General features: G+C 33.7%; 4 protein-coding genes across 6 annotated transcripts in view; 3 read left to right on the forward strand and 1 right to left on the reverse strand.

Annotated features, from left to right (window-relative positions):
* Positions 1 to 2717: 2717 nt before the first annotated feature.
* LOC124450855 overlaps positions 2718 to 24334 on the forward strand; it is a 113061-nt gene continuing 91444 nt past the window's right edge. Inside the window, exons 1-4 of one of the 3 annotated variants that reach the window (XR_006950232.1) lie at positions 2720 to 3186; positions 4517 to 4713; positions 8366 to 8447; positions 8906 to 9642. The gene's annotated coding sequence lies outside the window, so the exon portion shown is untranslated. Of the gene's footprint in view, positions 3187 to 4516; positions 4714 to 8365; positions 8594 to 8905; positions 9643 to 24334 lie in introns of those variants that run through there. The other 2 variants (XR_006950231.1, XM_047001513.1) reach the window with 2 other exon arrangements.
* Positions 5907 to 6483, forward strand: LOC124450873 (THAP domain-containing protein 5-like). Its single transcript, XM_047001544.1, has 2 exons — positions 5907 to 6343; positions 6458 to 6483. The coding sequence occupies exons 1-2, from the start codon at positions 6001 to 6003 to the stop codon at positions 6466 to 6468; spliced, it is 354 nt and encodes a 117-aa protein (XP_046857500.1). The 5' UTR covers positions 5907 to 6000; the 3' UTR covers positions 6469 to 6483.
* Positions 9649 to 14684, forward strand: LOC124451122. The gene is made up of 3 exons (XM_047001752.1): positions 9649 to 9653; positions 11146 to 14153; positions 14307 to 14684. The coding sequence occupies exons 2-3, from the start codon at positions 11184 to 11186 to the stop codon at positions 14682 to 14684; spliced, it is 3348 nt and encodes a 1115-aa protein (XP_046857708.1). The 5' UTR covers positions 9649 to 9653; positions 11146 to 11183.
* On the reverse strand, positions 19540 to 20169 carry LOC124451123. Its single transcript, XM_047001754.1, has one exon. It carries the CDS (start codon positions 20167 to 20169, stop codon positions 19540 to 19542), a length of 630 nt encoding a protein of 209 aa, XP_046857710.1.

Consider the following 24334-nt stretch of genomic DNA (forward strand, 5'->3'; position numbering starts at 1 on the left):
ACTCGTATGAACCAACAGCTTGCATTCTTTGAGTAACAAGTGAATATTTTCCTTATTATTTTTTAGACGAGGACGAACAAGATGGTCAGCAATCATCAAAAGGTTTGAATGAAACGCAGGAGGAAATGCCTCAAGAAACAGTTTAAGAAACCAAAGAACAAGACAGCATTAGTTTACATAGTACGCCTAGTTTACGATTTGAACCTGTCAAAGAACACGAACCAGGTAACTATGTGTTAGAAATCAATTGAGATTAATAATTTGTTGTCACAGCCTGCTGCAATTTACGTGTTTAATTTACTTTGGTTTATTGGAAAGGCATAGCAAAACGTATAATTGATATATGCGTTTGAAAAACTCAATCTGAAGTGAACAGCGACGTCATGTAACATTTCCTGAAACTGCTTATGTTCTAAAAATTTGCAATTTTTGAAACAATAATGTTGTTAATTGTTACTAATAGAACTAATAATGTTACTAATTAGTAATTATCACTACTTCTCTCGTTAAACTTATTTTTCAAAAAAATAGCACTAATTTAAGGAACTTATTTTTGTTTTATTTTTTGCATTCGTTGCTTAATTTATTTTATTTTATTTTGGAAGACCTCTAATAAGATAAATTAGTCCTTTGTTTTGCACATTCAAAAGTTCGATTTTTACCGACAAATGAAAAAACCGTCTGAGCGTGAATACGGAAATGTTCAACCAACACCCGAGTGACATTTTTTAATTTTTTCATGTATGTACTTTAACGTCGTAAAATCATTACATTATTTTAGTTGTGCAGACGGAGGGGATGCTGTTCAATTCATTGATCATTAAGTGTGTCGTTCAATTGGAACTTATCCAAATAATCGACAATGTCGTCTTTTTCCCAAGCACCAGCAAGCGAGAAGATGAAGATACTATGGCTGAATTACAGGTCAGTTGTAATTACGGTCATTGTAGGTAATACTGAGATAAATAGCTTTTTTGTAATGTTGTTATATCAGAGTTCCCCTTGGTAGCATAACAAAGTTCTTAGCTGAAGCACAGAATATTTAATCTACAGAAAAGACACTTGGCATCTTTAGTTGTTAGGAATAAATTTAATCAATGAGAAAGTTTGTTAAACAAAATGTGCCAGGATTGTCACCATTGCACTTGAATGTATACAAGTAAGTTGTTTTTGTTTGATGTGTTAGGACACTTGGAGTCTTTAGTTGTAAGAAAAAGATTTAATCTCGGAAACATTGTCATTGCGTTGTCTCTAAGCCTTTACAATTGGATAGCACAAAATAAAGATGCTACAGAATATTTTGTTGTTAGTTTCATCCTAAATTCCTCCCAGAATAATCTAGAGGATCCATACTTCAAAAAATTTGTCATTATTGCTATCCTTATCTATCCACAGTACTTACTCATATACAATCCTCCAAGTTTCATGTGTCTTTTCACCAGAATCCTTTATCCCTCCATATGTCTATGTAGGTCATGTATTCATCTTATATAAAGTTCTATATTTTATATTCTTTGTTCTTAGAAACTCATTGCTTATGGTCATATTGTTGGCGATACACCAGACTCCATTAAACCAGAGAGGCGTTTAGTTGACAGAATTATCGAGACTATTTGTACTTGCTTTACTGGTATAAATACTGATGTAAACGTTCAAATACAAATTATAAAGATATTTATAAAAAGTAATGTCAAACTGTTAAAGTATTTAATGAGGGAAATGATGTATCCTTGAGGAATTTAAAGAGGGTAATGACATATGTTTTTTACATTTTTAGTCTAATTTTTTATTATTTTTAATATTACGTCACCTACACCAGATATAACATAGAGTTCACAAAAAATATTCTCGTACTATATTGAACTTGCAGGAACGATGTCTCTTTCAAAGGAAAGAGCTATTTGTTATATAAATATAAGAAAAAATATTCTAGGAAGACAATTTGATGTTTTATTAAAACAGGACATTAATTTAATTTTCAAAGCCTTTATCAAACTTTCTATTTTATGAAGTTATTATAATTTACTTAATAAATCATCACAGTAAAGAGTATCCAACCTTGTATCAAAACCGTATGAGGTACCCATATATGACATACCCATATTTTTCAAGAAGTTTAATGAAGTTAATCATCTATTGAATCTAAAAGTATTGTCAATTTTTCGTAGATTCTTTACAATACGACAATAAGAAATTGAAGGTCTGTTATGCCGATCGGTGCTTAGTACCTATTACATCAATACATCTCTTGATCTTTGACCCTGGAATTTCAGAAAAACAGTTTGGCCATTTCCATTTGGACAATTTTTGGCCTTTATTGTCTTCAAATTTTTTTTTAAATTTATACTGGAGCCTGTTGCACGAAGCGTGGATAGCGTTATCCATTGGATAGTAGTTTTTTAAATTTGTGAATGTGCATGGTTATATTTTGTTTATGATGATGAAACTTTGTAATTCTAGAACCAATATTGTATTTCATTTATTGTCCAGTTCGAATCGTTGATTTTTCCCTTTTAAGATATTTTCCCTTTTAAGATATGTTCAATGGATAGCGTTATTCAGCCTCGTGCAACTGATCTCTTCTCTGGTAATTTATTTGTAAAGTCTCTGCAAAAACATAAATCTGATGACTGTCCTCGTAGGTTGTACTCAGTGGTCTAAACTGCTGATATATATATATCTAATCGGAAGTATTGTGGTTTTGTGACCTGCATCCCATACGCAATACAGTATGTTACAGCAAGATATAGTTAACCACAATAACAACAAATGCGGTTGCGGTTCTAAAGTGTTTACGCATGTAAGCAAGCTTCTAGCGCATGCAAGCAAGCTTCTAGATAACGTTCTAATTAATTATATATGAAATTATAATATGATATAAAAATGATATTACATGATAGTAGTTGCTATCATGTAACATCTCTGTAAAAATATAAATCTGGTGAGAACTATATGTGAACAATGAACATGATTATTGTCTGCTCTTCAGCTGTATCCCGTTACAAGTGCGGAAGTGAATCAGAATGATCTCGTGATAAGCCCATCCCTTGCATTTCAATGATGTTTACATTACAATACGAAGAAAGGCAAAATTGAAGAAATATTTCAATATAAAACAGTGACTCTACGTTGTGGAACGAAAAAATAAGTGTGGGAATGAAGAAATAGTCGCTTTGGTCATATTTGGTGAGTAAAATTGTGTAAAACATTGATTTTAAAGCCGTATTGTTTAGCTACTCGTATTGTAAGGTTTGACTAAATGACAGAATACTCGTCCACTTGGATTCATTGACTGTGCATCCAGATTTTCAGTAGATACACAGATGATATTATGCCGTATATAAGACGATTCTAACTTCTGAGAAAAAAAAATCAACGTGAAACGAAGCTATAAGATAAATAGCGCTACATCTATTGGACAATACGATAATATATATTTATACTTAGTATATCAAATTGCGTTTCATCATATAAACACAAATGATCTGTTTATCTATAAAAACGACTATATTTTTATATTTAAATCAACCACGAACGATTTGCATCAATTATACATTACCACATTGATAGGTAATTATAGATTTATAGTGCCATTGTCGCACAACCTAAGCGTTCTGTTGTGCGGGATGCTAAATCACGATTCTTTTGACGACAAACATTGGTTAATTACCACGAGTATTAAAATCAAAAAATGCTTATCCTATTCGTCTTTTCAAGACTTCAACTCAATGCGTTACAATGCATTAATCAAATGCGTCGATAAAATGCGACCATCAAAAAAGCGTATTGAAACAACCGGAAACAGCGTTTGCAGCCTCTGTATATACTAAACATTTAACAATATAAAATTACAAAGTTTCCTCTTTACCACGATTGGAAAGAAGGTCTTCCTCAGCAACTCAATGCTTTAAACTTCCCATGACAAATGCATGTGCGTAATTTAACGCAAAAAGTTCCCATTTTACAATGCTCTTACTTCTTTAGTAATGTTCATGCTTACAGAAAGAAAAAGATACTTCAGTTGTTTTTATTATTTATGAAAATTTCTTCCCGTATACTATTTTATACTGATAAGTTTTACATCGTCCATATTATTATTGATAAATTGATAAATATTACGACAAGCAGGTCACGTTGCAAGAAAAACTGTCTGTTGCTCATTTCTTTTGCTGTTTTTCAGTTTTTACAATTTTTATGAGCACAAAACGGTTAAAGCCACAAAGATATTCAACATAATTTATGTATTTTTTTAATGATCCTTTTATTCATTTGAAAATGACTGACTCAAGTAGTACCAACTATTGTCTGACTATAGCTGTTGATCTTTGGTTTGGAAACTCAAACTTTGACGAAAAATTGCCATTTGGATCAATATTTGCATAAATTTTGGCCTATTTTCTATTCTAATAATTTTTCGGAATCATATTGGTAATTTATTTTAAAAGTCTGTGTCAAAAACATAAATCTAGTGAGAACTATATATGAACAATGAACATGATTATTGTCTACATTTCAGCTGTATCCAGTTACAAGTGCGGAAGTGAATCAGAATGATCTCGTGATGAGCCCATCCCTTGCATTTCAATGATGTTTACATTACAATACGAAGAAAGACAAAATTGAAGAAATATTTCAATATGAAACTGTGACTCTACGTTGTGGAACGAAATAATAAGTGTGGGAAAGAAGAAATAGTCGTTTTGGTCATATTTGGTGAGTAAAATTGTGTAAAACATTGATTTTAAAGCCGTATTGTTTAGCTACTCGTTGTATTGTAAGGTTTGACTAAATGGCAGAATACTCGTCCACTTGGATTCATTGACTGTGCATCCACATTTTCAGTAGATACACAAAGCATATTATGCCGTATATAAGACGATTCTAACTTCTGAGAAAAGAAAAATCAACGTGAAACGAAACTATAAGATAAATAGCGCTACATCTATTGGACAATACGATAATATATATTTATACTTAGTATATCAAATTGCGTTTCATCATTATAAACACAAATGATCTGTTTATCAATCAAAACGACTATATTTTATTTTTAAATCAACCACGAACGATTTGCATCAATTATACATTGCCACATTGATAGGTAATTATAGATTTATAGTGCCATTGTCGCACAACCTAAGCGTTCTGTTGTGCGGGATGCTAAATCACGATTCTGTTGACGACAAACGTTGGTTCATTACCACGAGTATTAAAATCAAAAAATGCTTATCCAATTCGTCTCTTCAAGACTTCAACTCAATGCGTTACCATGCATTAATCAAATGCGTCGATAAGAGACGACAATCAAAAATGCGTATTGGAACAACCAGAAACAGCGTTTGCAGCCTCTATATATACTAAAAATTCAACAATATAAAATTACAAATTTTCCTCTTTGCCACGATTGGAAAGAAAGTCTTCCTCAGCAACTCAATGCTTTAAACTTCCCATGACAAATACATGTGCGTAATTTAAAGTGCTACTGAAGTGAAATTTTCATATTTCGTTTTTCGATACAAACGTTTTCTCTGTATTTTACTGATCATTTTGAGCTATCGCCCACTGAATTTAGTCGATGGGAACGCATCGAACTTTGCGTTCAAACATGGCATATTTGCTTGTTTTGATGCGAATTTGACTTTGAGTGCGTGACGTCATTTAAAGGACGGAAGTTCAATTTTAAAGCTCTTAGTATATAAAAATTATATACGAACAAGCATATTTCCAACTTGAATTTTACATATTTTATAACTTCTCTTCGCAAAAATTGCGTATATTTAGTGACAAATGAGCAACACGCATAGGTAAGCAACATTTACAATCGATTAGAGTTTTATAAACTTCTTGAATTAACTTATATTTCTCAATAAACTGGGTGTCCCATCCTTGACGTAGTCTGTGGTTTTAAAACCCATGCAATATTATCACAACGCACATAATATAAGGAGAATAATTTTTTATTAAGTTAGTCAAACGTAACGATACACTGCAAGTTTAAATATGGCGAGTAGGCAAAATTCTGCAAAAAATCGTCGAGGAGGACAATATTGTGTTGCTGGTTGGCCCAACGGAAAAAGTTGTACAAACAGTCAACACACAGAGGGTGTCTCAGTACATCGTTTCCCCATGAATGACAAGGAGAGGCTGAGTAAATGGACAAAATTTGTTAGGAGACATAGGCCAAAATTCGTTCCTCAACAGTACTCTGTGCTATGTTCAATGCATTTCGCAGATTCTGCATTCACCGTGAACGCAACAGTTGCAAAATCGCTAAACATGAGACGACAATTGCGCTCTGATGCTGTTCCAACCATAGACTCTGTAAAAGGCATTTCAATCCAAGGTGATAAGAGCAATCTCGACAGAGTTGTAAGTACAAAATTATACAAGTTAAATTACACAAGTTTGTATGCACAACCTGGAAATGCATGTAAATGTGTCTTATTATCTTCAACAGGTGTTGCGTGAAGTAACACGAAGTGTAAAAGATGTTGAACCCGCTGTTAAACATACTGATGATGAAGGAATTCTGACGAGTGTAACACGACAGAAAGCGTTGATAGTGAACCAGTTAGAGAAAAAGTCCCAGAAGCCTTAAACAAAACGTTCTCGGATCGAATTTCCAAAACTGAGGCAATCCAATGGCATTTGGATAGGAAACAACTATCTTCAACACCATTGTTTCCCACATGTAAGTTGTTCATGCTACCATGTATAATAGGTATGGCCAGTGCATTCTAAAAGTAAACACATTAAATTGTTATTTATAGATCAACAGCAAGATGTACTGCAAGCAAAAGGTTTAGACAAAGAAAAACAAGCTGCTTCAACAGGTCCTTCAGATCCAAAAAAAACGTGCTTATGCAAAAATTGTGGACAGCTAATGGAAGGACATCCAAAAAGTCATTGTCCACAAGAATTACTTGACAAATATTCTTAGCAGGCCAACTTTAAAGTTAGTTATAAAATAATATACTATGCTACAAAAAATGTTTCCTACTTCTACCAGTTTCTTTCCTGTGCTGACTTGTAGCCAGCATGTTCTTGGCCTAAGGGATTTCGTAATGGAAATTGTTTTCGGATGTCTGTGTAGATACATGCAGGTAATGGTCTAGAATTTTCCCAACCAAGGCATCCACACAGCCATCGAATGACCCAACGGCATGCAACTGCTCTCAAGTATCTATGAGAAATTCAAAATAGTAATTTCTATTTGATTATTTATTTTGACTTCACACAACAAAATTGTGAAGCATCACAGCACAATAATGAACCACATAAAGGTAAAAAGTAGAGATACATGGCAAGATATTAATCATTCGTTACAAAACAAAATTAGAAATCAAAATGTACTAACTCATTTTCATGTATTCTCGACGCTTGTATGACCTTCCATCTTGGTCTCTTAGAAGTGAGCCAACATTCTTCAAGACTGTAGCATGTGTCATAATCGTGTACTCTTCGTGAAGAGTCACACAGCTAATTTTTTCAATGCTACCATCGAATACCAGTTTATGTAAAGTAGGCCCAACCTCTTGACAACAACGGTATTCAATGGCATCTGTCAGCAGTTGAGTACGACACAAGCTACATGCACACCTATAAAAAAGTGGTTTGTTATCATATTTATGCACCACGACATAAGGACAAAATAACATGTTTAATTCATGGTTTAATTTCTTCTAGAGTTCTAATAACATTTATCAACTTACCACTTATCTAACTGAACGGTTCCTTCGAACCTCGCTTCCAATGTTCGAGGTTCTAATCCATCTGCGTCTTCTTCGACCGACACAAAATTCTCTCCGACTGCGTTCGGAAGAGGTTCATTTTCGTAAGGATTTACAACTGAATTAGCCACAATTGTATCCTCATCGCCGGAATTCGAAAGTAAATTTTCATTTGCCATATCTGAGTTTTCAGTATCCGAACTGCGTTCGCTTTCACTGCTTGAAGAACTCATATTTTATTGTGTATATGTGTTAAAAATCTAACAAAATACTAGTAAATCAATGCTCATACTTCGACTTCCGTCCTTTTAATTACGTCACATCCGTATAATATTTCAGTAGTAAAAATTCGCACGCGTAACCCAACTTTGAGCAAAAATTTATTGATGATCCCGTGCTTCAATATGCATAAAAATTATACCAAAGTGATCAGGAAAGATAGAACTATTTGATTATAGAAAAAAATCGATACCCAAAATTTCACTTCAGTAGCACTTTAAATGTGTTTATGTAACAAAACACCTATGGATAAAAAGTTGATGTCTCAATAAGGTATAAATTAATTATGATCACCATTTTTTAACTGATATGTATGTGGTCGCGTTTTTTATATTAAATTTCTCATCTTTTGTTAGGTACGTAACATGTAAAGAATTAAAGCAAACATAATTTTGTCCACACGATCGTCGTATATGAAGTCTTATTTCTAAAACAAAGGTAATTTTACGTAAGTTAACTGAGATTTTGTATTTATATTTCTAACTTAACAAATTTGATACCGAAGTATTGCGTAGTATGAAGTATGACTATAAACAAATCAATGTTTATTTCCATTCCAAATGAAAATCGTTTGAATGATTCTATAAGTGACTTTTAAAGCTATATTTAATACCACGACTGGAAAGTAGGTTTCATTTTTTGTTTCAAATTATCCACTATAAAAATTGCGGCTCTTACACGAAGAAAAAGTTTGATAATAAATAATTCTGCGTGAGTGATGTGCTTGACAGTCACTGATTCCACATTGTCTAACATTTCTTTTTAAACGTAATTAAACTTAAGTAAACAGTACAATGTACAAATGTAAAGTAAAGATTAGTTTCAAGGGGTCAAAATGAGCGCCAGATAACGTACATATTTCATCATCATTCATTTTGCACGTAATTTAGTCTTAGATGAACTTTGATTTAGCATGTACACTGAGAAACTGAAATCAAGATACTTGTTTCGTTTTCGAACGTGTCTAACTGTTTTAGTTACTTGAATTAAATCGTGTAACAACACAAAGTCGAGAAATTTCACTGACTGTCAGGTCAGGGCCGCAGTGAGGTGATAGGCAAGGGGGCATTTTGCCTTGGGCCAGTAATATAATAGGGGCCGGCGTCTTCTCATTTGAACGCGTGAAAATTACAAAATTGAAGTTTACAGAATAGGTAATGAATGATTTGCGTATTATTTGTACTTTTCTTACGTTATCTAATCCTGCATAAGACACTCATCAATTGTGAAGTTTTTAGAATTTCTCGAAGCATCTTCAAACGGAATCACGCTTAAAGTGTTATCAATATGAGCAGGCATGTGGCTGGTTGTAAAATTTGGGGGAGCAACAACATTTTTTTTTGGGGGGGGAGCAGTTATAGACGTCAAGTTATACTGTATTATAACAGTAATATAATTTATCACTAGTTAATTTTTGTGGGTAGCCGCTGTGCATGCGCGGCTAACCACTATGCCATACTGAAAAAGTGTCTGAGTGAGGCAGTGAGGCAGGCAGTGTTTGTTCGTCGTGATATCCTCGGCTGTGTCATCGGTTATAGTCGCATATGCGAACGATCACGAATAGAATTGTCTTAAGTAAAGTCAATATTTATGTTGTTCTTTAATTACCTGTGCTTTAGAGCGTATAATCTGCACTTTGTTTTAGTGACTATAGTCAAAACCTTGCAGCTGAAAATATCATTCATTTATACGCTTTACGGGTGATTACAGACGTCAAATATATCTCGTTTGGGCAAAAAATACAGGGAACTTGATACTCTGTGCCGTCTGTACTTGTATTTTGTTCTGTATTATATTCATATGTCGCGTTGTTTATCTCTCACCCTCTGTTCTGTGTCTTAATGAGGAAAATGTAAAGCAGATAGGAGATAGTTTTCTTTATTTTCATTTCAATTAGTAATGACTACGATTTGGATTTAACAGATTGTCAAAAATGATGAAGAATTTAAATATATGATTAGAGTCAAGCTATGGTCCTTTGGGATACTACTGCAGTTTAGCGGACACCTTGGACGCTGACCCGAACCCTACCCTATAATCCCGAGAAAAAACGAGCCCGCGGTCAACGGCACTTTGGGTGTCCGCTAAACTAAGTAGGCGAAGATATTATCATTTTAAATGTTTTTTCATTATATCAAGTCTACTATTTTACTGCCTTGATGTAAAATCAAATACTGGGTCATGTCACTAGGCAGTGAACACAATTTTTATCGAGAAAAAGAAATGAAGCACACAAGTCTGTATAAATGGCTTGCAGTACTATTTTTAATTTATCCTTTTAACTTTTGTGCTCATTTTGTACATTGCAAATTGATGCTTTTTGCACAAAGTCTTTCTTCATTTCTAGCTTGAAAAATGGCTTCACCACCTCAAAAACTGAAATTGGAGGCAAACGGATTTCGTTTAAGTAAACTTTTGATCAATAAAGGAACCCAAGCCTTAAAAACAACATTGCAATTCATTATAAATCTTCAATCATCAAACTTAAAAGATAAACTTAATGATCCTTCTACAAAGAGTAAATTGACAGATCTAAAATTCAAAGTCATCAACAAAGAGCAATGGAGCCTTCTTTACCCGTCAACTGGCTCACCTGACATTGAAAACTTTGATATTTCATTATTGACTGTCTTATTACGTAACATTTGTGGCTTAACGGAACCATCTGGTGGATGGAATAATCTTCCTTCCTCTTTAGATTCTTCAATCTCAGCAAACATTGCAAGAATAAAGTTTTATCGTAACAAAGTGTACGGTCACATAACTACAATTAGTGTAAATGACAGTGAGTTTGAGGATTTGTGGCAGGAAATTTCAAAAGCATTGTTTGGTCTGGGTATTCAACAAACTGAAATAAATGAATTAAAGAAAGCTCCCCTCAGTCCTGATGAGGCAAATCATATTGAAATGTTGAAAAACTGGTATGAAAAAGAACAACAGTTAATCGATGTTGCTGAGAAATGCAACGAAAATGTAAAAGCATTAAAAAAAGATTTTGAAGCTATGAAAAACAAAGTAGAAGAAATTGAAGAAAGCATGCCAAAAAAAGCTGATGTAGTAGAAATTAAACAAAATATGGCAACAAAAGCTGATGTAACCAGAGTGAGAGAAATGATACAGGACAAAGTATGCCCAGATCTTAAGAAGCTTGGAAAGTGTAATTTTAATGGTCTTATGAAAGATCTTAACAAGAAATACCTTGAAGGCACTAGACAATGGTTATTTAAAATACTCGACACTTGGTTTAACGATAGAAGTGAAGATGCTTCTAATGTCATGATTTTGATTGCCGGTCCTGGCGTTGGTAAAAGTGTGTTTGCTGCTGAGGTGTGTCGACGATATTCTGAAGAGAAGAAACTTGCTGCTTCTCATTTCTGCAGATATAATAGATCAGATGAGAGGAATCCTCTAATGTTATTAGAATCATTGGCTAGTAGCATGTGTGATACAATATTAGATTTTAAAAGTAAACTGAATGAAGAATTACAGAGAAACCACTCCTACAATACAGTCACCGATGCATTCCGTGTTTTATTGAATAATCCATTGCATTCATTGGAAGGTCATGAACCGATGCTTTTGGTTATTGATGCCTTAGATGAAAGTCAAGTTGACGGCAAAAGTGAATTGTTGGAATTGATTGCAGAAGAGTTTGACCGACTGCCTAAATGGATTAAAATCTTCATCACCAGTCGTCCAGAACTTCCTGCTCAAAAGGAGCTGAAGGACATGAATCCTGTGGAAATTACAACTAGTCCTCGTGATGAAAACAACGAAGAAGACCTGTACAAGTTTTTGAGACATCAGTTGAATAATCGGGTGCAGAAAGATCCATGCGTTCTATTGTCATTAGTTGAAAAATGTAAAAGCTCATTTTTGTACGCTTACCACGCACAAGAGAGGTTAAAAAAAGAAAAAACTGAGCTAACTGTCGAGAATATTGAACAATTGGTTCCTACTGGGTTGAGTAAATTTTACACAGAACAATTCAAGAGATTAAATAAATTATTGAAAGGAATAATTTTATCAACACACAAAACTGTTATTTCCGATAAAAACTTTACGGAATGTCTTGAAGTGTTGGTGACTTATCAAAGTATTTTGCCTTTGTCTTTTCTTTTTCAATGTTTAGGTTTTTCTGATGACATGAAGTTTAAAGATCGTATTAAAATACATCAAGTGCTATCTCAATTTTTTCCAATTTACGATGATTATTTGACCGTATATCACAAGTCTCTCATTGATTGGTTAAAATCAGATGGTTATGAAGAGCATGAGTTTACAGTTGATCCAAAAAATGGTCATAAGTTCTTATGGCATGCTTGTGAGAAAGTGTTTAGACAAATTAAGTCGATGAACATTTTTGAAGATCAGATGAACACTGCTATGATTAAATATGCTTTGAAGAATGGAGTCCACCATATGATAGAATGTGGCGAAAATGTTGACTTTAGCTGGGCAGTAGATATCAAAGTGGTTTGTGCGAGGTTAATGTGTGTGGAAAACATTAACTTGAATACCATTAGGTTTGAATTGCTTGAAATCATTGAGGAACTACCTACTTTATTGAAAAAAGATGTACTTAATGAACCACTATTGCGATTGTTTTCGTCAATGGGATATGTCTCATATAAAGTTAGAGATAGCTTAGATTTTTTACAATTTATTGCAAACAGAATTCATGGCAGTAACGAAAGAAGATTATTGGCTAAGGATTTATTGAAACAAGGAAAGTTTTCTTGGTTCGAGGATTTGGACACAACATATTTAACAAACCATCATCATTTGACTGTCCCCTTGCGTGCTAACGTTACATCTCTTTGTGTGTCGTCCAATGAAGAACTTCTTGCTGTAGGATATGAAAATAGTCAAATATCTATTTTTGAACTTCCAGAATTCACAGAAAGATGCACTCTCGGCACTGTACTTGATGATTCAAGGCTAAAGGAATGGGACGAGTATGACAAATTTGCATCCCAGTATGACATCTATGACAATTTAAACAATAACTTTAACTATGGCTATCCAGAAATGAAGAAATCTTCTTATGTACGTGGAAACATCTGTTGTTGCTCCTTCTCACCTACCGGAAATAGACTGGTAACTAGTGATGGATCTACTGAAGTAAAGTTGTGGGACGTTAACAATGAACGTTTGTTATTATGTTTACAGTCAGATGATGTCGTTAATCGTTGCTCTTTCTTGGATTCTGGTTTGTTCATTACAGCAGAATATCTAAAAGTTTACTATGATAATCTTATGAGGAACACACTTATGTTCACTGCATGGAATTCATTAACTTTGCAAAGAATCGATCGACGCTGCGTTGTTGATTACCAAGAACTACAATGCACCGATAAATATTCAGAGTTCTTTGTTGCACAATTCGACGACACTTCGTATGTTTTTCAATTCCCAAAGGCAATCGATATTTTTTCAAGTAAAAAGGAATATTCACTACCTTTGTATTTAATAACACACCATTATCGTGATTGTATTTTTTATCATACAAGCCAGAATGGAAAGCTTTCTGAAATCACTCAGTTGACAAAATACAACGATCAAGGAGAAATCGAATTTTGTTTACCGGATGTTGAGTGTCAATGTTTTTGGAGGAATCTTACGAAAGTCCATCCAATCTCGTTTAAAGAATTTTACGTTGTGCCGTATCTTACAAAGCTTAAAATTTTCAAAACTGATCATCTTTGGAGACCTTCATTTGTCTTTGAGGAATTTGAAATTAAATGTTGTTGTTTGTCACCGGATGGATCTTTTTTTGCTGCTTTCGCTGTGGGTGACCACGTCAACATTCATATTTGGAGCATTGAACGTTGCACTATTATTCAAACTGTACCAATGCAACTGAAGAAAGCAAAAGGATGTTGGTGGTCAGATGGTTTATTGTGGATATGGGATGGTTCTCGTCATCTTACGAAGATATCAACTTCGTCTGAAAATTTTGTAGATTCTACTCAAGCAAAGCATGTTAACATTGGATTTAGAGCGAGAAAAATATTAACATTTGGTGATGTCTTAGTTTGTAAAAACCGTAAAGGTTTTGTTAGAGTTGTTAGAATTACCAAGGGTGAGATACAATACAACAAAAGACTTCCTGTTGATAGATCAAAATTTAAAGCAGCAGCTGTATCACCTGACAATTCTGTTATTTTAACTGTACACAAAACAGAATACACATTATGGAAATGGAGAAATACCAACAATGAACTTTACTTAAAACCTTGGTATACTGCAGAAATACCCATAACAGCTGTCATTGAAAAACTTGTTTGGGAACAGATAACTGTAAATGATCTAGAGTTCAACTGCTGTATAAGTGATAGTAAACAAGCAGCCATAGCATTTTCCGAAGGCTTCGAATGTGTGGGCATTTATGTAATTAATGTTCAAGAGAATGGTAATGTGAATGAGATTTTACATAATGTCAGTCTTGGATTTTTGAAATCCAACCTAGTCGTACACAAATCTTATTGCATTGGAGTGTTTGATTGGCCATTGGGTGCTGTAGATTTAAAGAGTGGTAAAACGTGCGCTGAATTTGACAACGAACATTATTCTACCTTTATGATAACTATGCATCCCAATACAGGAACTTTAGCTTTAGTTGACAAATCATTTTGCAGAATTGAATTTTTAAAACTTAATGTTCCTGAATAAATACATCAACCCAAACTTTAATAGTAAATTCAAAAGCCTTTTGAGAAAATTGCACTTAGATGTTGATGGTCGTAAGGATGATTGCTTGTTTCCACCTACTATAGTTTTCTACAGAAGAAGTATACTTATTCTACCAGGCAATCTTAAAGAAATTATCTATATGTTCAAAAAATAAATTTAGACCAATTTTGCCATAGATGTGTTAAATTTATCGGTACTATTCTTGGAATGTCTTACCTCCTGCTATTAAAGAATGTAAAACATTATCTATGTTTTGCAATAATCTGAAACGATGTATCATTGCTTTTTATAACACAAATGACTTGTATTTAAAAAGAGCGCTTCTATACTAATTGATCATGAATATTTGTTTATTCCTTTTTAAGATTCTACTTGTAATCTTCATAAATGAATTGTCATTTAAACAGGACAACCTCTAGATTAGACTACTACTGTAATATGCTCTGTCAAACTTATTATTATGTATTGTACCTCTGAACAAATTTCATGTTGATGATTTACTTTTTAATAAAAATGTATGGTTAAATAATTTGGTTATTTTTATTTAACAAATAGATAACATTTAACAGTTGTCTATACAGTTATAGATACACGGGTATGACGTCATTGTGATAAAAACTGAGTGGCCACGAGCCGCCGGGGCAAATCAATGTTTGAAAACCGGGTTTTTTCTTTTCTTTTTGCTCAAATGCGTCCAATGCTTCAACTTGGCATTCTTAATTTCTTTATTTGCCCATTCAGGGATATATTCAGTTAAATATTCAAATAAATTCTCCGTTCGTTTTTGTCATTTAAAAGACCAGGAATTTTCTGTTATCTCAATTCCGTGCGTCTCCTCTTATAGATCATAGCTCTCGACCAATGAAATTGCTTAAATTCTTCCGGTTATTATATAATATTATAAATAAGACGTTCACTACATAGAAATGAAAGAATGTCGACAACTCATTCATTGTGAGTCATTTGATAATATGGTGTTGTTGTAGATGAAGATTATTTTGATGAAATTATACAGTGACTTTCTTTAGACATGCTTTCAAGAACTGTAAATACAATTTAATATCGTGGAAATAGGTTTTGTATGCTGTTAAAAATTCACATATATAAAAACACCATTTCGGTTTTATGGTCATTAGTTGTAAAATGTGAGAGATCATTTTTGTACGTTTATTATGTACATATGACCTTAAAGACAGAAAATGTGACTCATTTTTCAGTTTCAAAGTTTGGGTCATCAAACAGGTACGTATAGCGTACATTTTGTTGTCTTTTAATGACTAAGGTAAACATTGGAGTTTTTCAAAATAAACATGTTTCAACATCTCGTGATGTCATCTTCAGTATTAGTGACAACATTATGTATATGATACAACATATATGGTAGTAATGTGATACAGTGATAGTTTATTTAAATATAAGTAGATTATATACAGTAAAATATTGACATGAATTAATGATAAATGTGTTTACAAGTTCTTCTCTAATTTAAAATTTTAAAATCTTATGTTTTTAAGTTTTTCTAATTTTACAAAAGGGGAGGGATAACTAAGGACAGAGTAATAAAATTAGGGCAACATCTCGAGCAGGTGCAAACCTCAACCTTCCGTCTCTGGCCTGCACTGCTCTGCATTTAAATTCTCCCAAAGTTCTCCTCGGTTTGCATAAGCCTGTGCAAAAACATGAAACATCTTTTATTTCTTAATTGCATGATCATGTTACATTGAGGCTTCATTTATTAAAATTTAAGGTTTTGGCTGCGTTTACATTATATACCAGATTTGCTCATCAAGATATCTTCATTTCGTTTCAAGAGGTAACAGTTTGGAGTAAATACTTATTAAGTCCATAGATTTTAGTCAATTTAATTGTGTTTTTTGCATTTAACGATATCACTGACTTTTAATACATAGAAAATTTAACCTGCAGCGATAGCAATTCTATACAGTAAACTGAGCCTTATTTTAGTTCGCAAATATAAAGTTCGAGATTTGAAACGGGCGTAAAAATTTTTTTCAAAGACGTTAGAGGATTAATTATTGTATATTTGAATGGTCATATGCACCTCGAGCCAATAAAAATTAAAAATTTTATCGTGACGTCAATTTCAAAGTGTTAAAGTATATAAATTCGTATGTGTTTACTTTAACGTCAGTCAAGTCGCTTTAACTTTATAGAGAGGAAATGTAAGTACTGTGTATTTACTGGCGAACAGGCGAAGTAAGAAATATATGGAAGAAATTAACAGGTCTAGTTAAAACTTTCGTAATGTGAAGGATTTTACTTCCGTACTAAAACCTTCGTAGTGTGAAGGACCAAAAAGGATGTCCATGACGTCTGTACTCTATTGGTTAAATATTGAGGTTACACCACAAATGGAATGATAAAAATTTATTAAAAGAACATTATATAACATGTATGAACAATTACATTGGACTATGAAGACTGACTACATTCTACAAAGATGAAAAGACTCAAAAGAGGCAAATGCAAAAGAGGAGAATGGAGGAACATGATCCAGGTTTTAAATTCGTAATTAGAGTTGACAAGTTTTAAATTTAGTTTACATGAGTATGAGGTTATTATGAAGGATCACGGTGGTCTATTTTTACAATTTGAAAATAAATAAAAATATCATGTTTAAACTAGGATTTTGTGATTAAATCTTTCAATGTTTAGTTGTCAATATAAGAGGCCAAGTGCTCTAAGTAAATAGTTGGTTTTCACTCATTTTTTGTAACATGCATACTAAAATTGTTCAGTTTCTAAAGAAAAATTACAACACAATAGTCTATTTTGAAAAGCGTTCATTGAATTTCTAAAAGAAAAAATGTCGTAAAGTAATTGCACGAAGCATAAGAACTTATGCGACCAACAAAAAAGCAAGAGACACCAAGTAACCGGAGTCAGATGGGAAAAGAAAAATTTTCAACTACCACGTTATTTGAAACTGAATCAAAGATTTTACCAAAATCAAAGGAGACCACTCGAACAAAATCTGTATGCTTGTTTAACCATTTTAACGAAAGATACCGACGTTTGTAGCCTTTACAACTTAACTAACATATATTACTGAAAGTACTTAATAAAAAACGGAAAATGCCAAATGAGAAATTAATTTAACCTTGTGCAGAGAAGCCTATACCTCATCAAAAGAGCCTTTGTTAAAAGATATTATATCTTTTCTTACATGAAGTACTCCTACTCAATGTTTCCTGTTTCTAGTTAGTTATTTGCATTTTTATTTGAGGGAGAAACTTTTCCTTCTTGTTTCAATGTAATAATAGTCCAGTAGATTTATGGCTGAACCTTGAACTAATTCCCACAAAAGCTCACTCTTCAAAAATATCTTTCCTTTCATGTACAGAACAACATATTAAAAGTCCCACATGATCTGAGGCCGGCAACTTCGTAAAATAATGTTTTCTGTGAAATTATGACATGAAAACGAGGCTATAAACAAGAATTACAAAATAACACTGCTTTGACCTAACGAATATCATATTTGATTATATAAATCTGCAGCGTGGCTATTAAAAATCATGTTAAGTCTTCAACGACCGAAAAAAAGGAATCCTTTAGGTTACATAGTAATACAAGAGTGTCACTAAATTTACATATGGTTGATATAGTGTACTTTGATTTACAAAGACATTTCTGTCATTTCATACTTTTGTTAATCATCTTCAACATCAACACCACTGTTAGTGCAACCAGTACCTCTACATTGACCACATGCCATTGTGCAGTGAAGTCCATTTTTACGACAGGTACATCTTGCAGTTGAACAATTTGTGGTACAGTTGCATCGTATCATATTAAGCAAGTTTTCAGGAGCTGCTGGAAGATCAGTTGTTCTAGGTACGATAACATAACCACACATTTTCCAACCAAATGCATCAATCAACAATCCTTCGTCTTGACTCTGCCATTGCTTAACTTGAAGAAAGACTCTCAATGAATGATACTTGGCTGCACTAGATGTTGGGGGAAGACTTTGGGGCTCTACCATTCGGCCTTTAGTGCACACCTTGTCGTAGTACTTCCTGTGGCGCAAACTGTCTAGAGTCTCGCCTTTTTTTCCTCCATACATGCAGACCAAGGCATTTTCACCACTCTGGATAACCGTATTCATACTGACGTTTGAAACTTCAAATGCTGATGCTTGTTTACGGAAATAGTTTGAATCTGTGAATTTCTTAAGAGGTGCCGATTTTCCAAGGCCAAAGGGCCGGGATGTCGTGTCACAACCAGCAATAGCATGAAGAAACAAAATGTTTTTACACAGAGATTCACCCAGCTCTGATCTCACTATTCTCATGTTCCATACTCTTTCCGTTCTACGTTTAGTTGTTTTCTTTGGTTCTGGACGAAAATAAAGACCACATCCCTCATCCACTTTGACGTAATAGCACATTAAAACAAGAAGATCTGTATCATCTCCAACAAGAACGGTAGGAGATTTCATGGCACTTGAAACAGCTGACTTTACTATGAGAAGATCAGCGTCGCCATCGGCTTGGAGTGTAGTACAGCCATTCAAATCCAGATAATTTCGAAGAGTAGTTATAAGTCGTTTCTTATTGTGTATATTAGCCAGGAATACATCTCTTTTCATTGTTATCTTCATGTCAGCTTCGAATGACACTGTTGCCTAACCTTTCCGGATGATCTTCGTTGTTGCGCCATGTTCTTAGTAGATGGGTTATCATAACCGTCAAAAACAATACAACTTCCTGCCCCATATTTCTGTTTTACATAGTGGCAGTACTTCTGGCACAATTCTTGAAAGGTTGCTTCCTTTGGCCATAGTACGCGATGAAGAAGAGCTCCTCCATCAATTATCGAATTTGGTTTCGCCGACCGGGCCGGCCTTAGCATCAGGTGACAGCATTTCCCACAATGTGTCTGCAAGATTAGACTTCTGAGGCTGTCGCAACGTTAGCGGGGAATCGAACAAGGCTGCTGGATAACTACAAAGCTCGTATTGAAATACTTCTTCTAAATCATCAACGGTATTACATGCAAGGACTAACCTCTGAAACAGAAGCTGTGGATCGAGATGTACTTTTACTCCGTTTATCTTTACTGATGAGCCTGCAGCAAGAGTAATGGCCTGATCTTTACGTGTAAATGTGTAGTCGCATACTTTTGTACCAGCCATCTTTGACAATATGTTTTCTCCTTTACTTCGAGCTTCATCAACATCAACGGAATCATCTGCGTTTACACCTGTCATTATATTCTTGAGAACTGATTCTTGAATAAATGGATTCTTTCCTTCTGATGCAAGCGTTTTAAGGATGAGCATGGTATCATCCATATCTCTTTTCTGTCGACTTTGGGACATATCTTTGTTTTGTTCGCTGTGTTCACAAATGATGCCAATGAGGTCTTGCATAGCTGAGCTAAGCTGGGCACATGCTGGAGTAGACAATACCCACACGACACGTTGCCGTTCGGTCATTCCACTTCCGCGGGTCAGGCCACCTGTGGTTTTAACAGTTCTATAATTAAATCAGTGGACAGGCCAGCCCAGTAACGTTCACTCCTTCTGACAACATGGAAACCATCTGAAAATGACTTGTAGACTTCAGGAAACTCATCTTTAAGATTCATCATAGATTGTAAATAGAGGGTAGAACTTTCTGTGTAAAGGTTGTGGCCAGATGCAGCAAAGTATGGTAACATTCTTGATAGGACTTGGAGGTGCATCTCCCAATTTCCATTTCGTTCAGCTTTAATTCCCAGTCATCGCATCTCACTTTGCAAGCATTCAAGATAGTGTCTTGAATGTCCATAGTCCTAACAGTGCAAACAACACGCCCCCTTTTGCGCTCTTGTTCTTGATTAATTTCATTTCCGCAAAACAAGCAATCTCTTCTGAAATCGAACTGAACTGAACTTTGTGAGCGAAGGGTTCTTTGTACGGGATGACGCTCTTCCTTCTGACGTAGCGATTTAGAAATATATGATGGATTTGTGTATCGTTTCCTACATGCTATGTGAACGCTGTCACCTTTACGGACGTCAACTGTATCGCCTCTTTCTATACTAGCTCGGTTTATACCATCTATCCCTTTAGATGTTAGAGCCACCCCGTTGTTCACAATTGATTCTTTACATATTGCACAGTACTGACGCAGAATTTGATCCATCCTATAATGATTCACAAGCAAAATAGTGTTCGACAACACAAAAAAGCCTGGTTTTATTTACTGGTTTATGCGATATTTTACAGCCCTAATGTATCTATGGCTTTGAACGCGGTATTATAATGCAAACATTGTATTTGGTAATTAGGTCGCTAATTATAGCCCCCTCTTGTTAGTTTTAACTTAAATTATTGTGACCCACAATATTGACGTATTTATTCATTGTAAAATGTAATAGCAATTAAATAATACATTCATTAACTCATTGTCTTCAAGTTATCTATTTTGCTTACCTTGAGGAGAACAAAGAAACGTCACATTTTGATGCCAATAATGAGTCAAAGCTTCAATTTGAAGTATTGAAAGGGAAGTCACATTAAATATAATAAATATCCATCTAAACACGTACAAAATATACGTAAACAAACGTACTTCAAACACGCGTTTGCCTAAAAAACTACCAAGTCAGCGAAAATTAGTACCCAAAACAGCAAGATCAGCATTTTTGACGTAAATAAAGGACAAAATATTAATTAATTTACAAAATATCATTATCCACTTGTTTTTAATCTATAATATTTATATTTGTGCTTTACTAAGTGTTCTAAAAGGATAAAATCTAAAACATTAATTTTTGAGCCTCGTTTCCATGTCGCTCAGATTTTCAATCCAAATGCCTCAAATAAAACGTAATTTACACGATGTTGCCGTGCTAGGATTTTGTGGGACTTTCGATATGTTGTAAAGGGATATCAAATATACCAAAATCAGTTGGAATTTCTTTTGTGGAAATTTGTTCAAGGTTAGAGTGTTTTTGGTCGTAGATTGACTGGACTATAAACCATATTTAATTATTTGTACTTTGCTTGAAGTTTTCTCTTATGCCAAAGAAGACAAATACCTCCAAAGTTTGAAAGCTTCTACCAAGGTATTTATATAAACAACTAATATTTGAAATACCATCGATCAATTTTCTATAAAAGCGATTGTGTTAAGTAGCGTAGTCAGTTCTCAAGTTTAGTCACGCTATGAAAATTTCGGAACTTTATGATCATTTATTTCTTTGGAAACCTTTTGTTTTCATTGAGAGTCTTTTACTGATCATCAGAAAGTTTAATAAAATCAATTGTGTTTTTTTAATGTACACCGTGAATGTTTAACGACATCAAAACTCAATGTTCTAAAGCTATTCATCCGACATCACTATTTACTTAATAAAAACTTAAACAGAGAATATTGTTATAGTTCATAGCTCGACAAAATAATGCGAACGTGACATCATCGACATTCATTCATTGTCATTGATAACTCGTAGCAAAATTCTTTCATTTTCCTTATTTTGGTCGTACAGTTTGTGTAAATTTTTTGTGAACTCTTCGAGTGTAGCTTTTAATTAATTCTTTGCATAGCCATAGTTTATCGCTAATTTTGAAAGTATAACTGAGTTGATATTACTTTAATTACCTTGTTGAATTTTTGTTTTAAATTTTTCATGTGAGATTCAAAATTTTGCTAAAAACCAATTGTTTTGTGCATATGAACACCTTCATTGCCCCATTCATATAAATACAAAATCAAATAGTTCACCTTAGATAATAAACTCAAAAGAACATATAAAGTGTGAACGGACTATTAAACAGACAGTTGTAACATTTTGAAGGATCCAAAACATTCTTTGATAATTTTCTTTCCTCCACATATGTATAGTCTTGTAGTAACAATGGAAGTATTAAATGCCCGTAGGATATTTAGCTGTATTTAAGAAGTTGATATTGTCTTATTTTTGTAATGTGCCAGAATCAAGAAATATAAAATTTCATGATGCCTATTTTGTATTATTTTCTAATCAAAATAATGCAAGCTGATTGATGAAGTGTAAGTATACTTGCTAGTAAAATATTTTTTATATAAAATTCTTTGTAGCATAACATTTCTTTTTCCGTTAATACAATACAAATAGTAGTGTAATTCGATATGGATATGGTTTCAAATTCCATTCCATTGATGTAGACATAGTTTTAAACTTATGTCATTAGTGATAAATCAATGGAAAATACTAAAAGACATGAATACAAACACAAATCTGTATTTTACTGTACATATTATCAATGCATTATTTGATAATGAAGTGCATTTGAAAACATTTCTTGTCTGCATTCTCAGATATTCAAACTCTAAATATATAGTTTATTTATCTGTTCTAATTTGTCATGTAAAATTTTATATTTTAAAGATGGCATTCATATCAGTAGCCACTGGTCTGTACTAATATATAATAGTTTGGTTGTAATAAAGTGAATGATTTAAACCTGGGAGTATTATTACATGTTTGTAGATGTAGATTGTTCAGATTTGTGCAGTCATGAGAAGGATTGTTGTTATTGATGTAAATTGATGTTTTGTAATTCTTAGTGGTAGTCATCTCCAGAATAAAGTGAGGAGTAAAAGTCAGGTTTTCCATATTTGTTGTCAGGTTCATACGTCATCATATATTGTGTGTACAGGAAATTTGGCTGTGTGTGAATGCAAAGTAATGTTTTTTGTTGCTCATTTTTTTCATGTTATTGCTGCCACCCCGGGGCTTGCACATAATCATGACATAACTGGACCCAGTCCTTCCGGTCAATCTATATAGAGGTGAAATCTTGATTTGTTTCTGTCTGTCGGTTTCTTTTTTGCAGGGGGGGGTTTACGGAATAAGGGGGAGCTTACAATCACAACAAAGTAGAACCTTTTAAAACATTTGAGATAATTTGTACTTATTTCTACTTTTATTTAAGGTTTAAGAAATTGGCGATAACCTGTCGACATGATTACGATTCTTTACAAAGTTCTTTCAAACATGGTAATCCTCCTCCATGTTATCATTATGAAAACAGAACATTTCATAACGTCAGGTGATTATTATCTTACTGTGTTTATTTTAATCTTTAAAAACCATTGAGTGAATGTATTTTCTCTTTTCTTTTATTTTGAGTGGATTTTGAATAAATTTCAAACTAGAAATAGCGTTTTACATTCTGCTCTTAATGTCAATTGAGATTTCATAATTTGGCGTAATTTCTTTCATTGTTGGACACTGTGGGTTGGAGTTAGGATAAATAGGGTTTTGATAATACTTAAGATGAGGGATTTGTTAGGGTGAGGAAGAAGGAAAAGAGTCATGGTGTTTGTGTGCCACGCTTTCTCACCTATCTAAACCCTGTGTATCCCTTTCTTACCTATGTATTTAAACCCTACAGTACCGACCTCGAGTAACATGACTTGACTCGTGAGTATCGAATGGCGAGTCACTCTCGAGTGTGAGAAGTTTGCGAGTGAATAAGTGACTTTCTTTTGCAAATGAATCGAAATAACTCGCAAAAATTTTTTCTCCAGTATTTGAAATCGACAAACATAATCTTAAGTGTAGTGACAAGTAAAATCACACCATCTCATTTATTTTTGTCGACGTGAAGTCAATGAAATTGTCTCAGA

This window comes from Xenia sp. Carnegie-2017, unplaced genomic scaffold (genome assembly GCF_021976095.1).
Source record: "Xenia sp. Carnegie-2017 unplaced genomic scaffold, XeniaSp_v1 HiC_scaffold_24, whole genome shotgun sequence".
In the NCBI taxonomy this organism is placed as follows: domain Eukaryota; kingdom Metazoa; phylum Cnidaria; class Anthozoa; order Malacalcyonacea; family Xeniidae; genus Xenia; species Xenia sp. Carnegie-2017.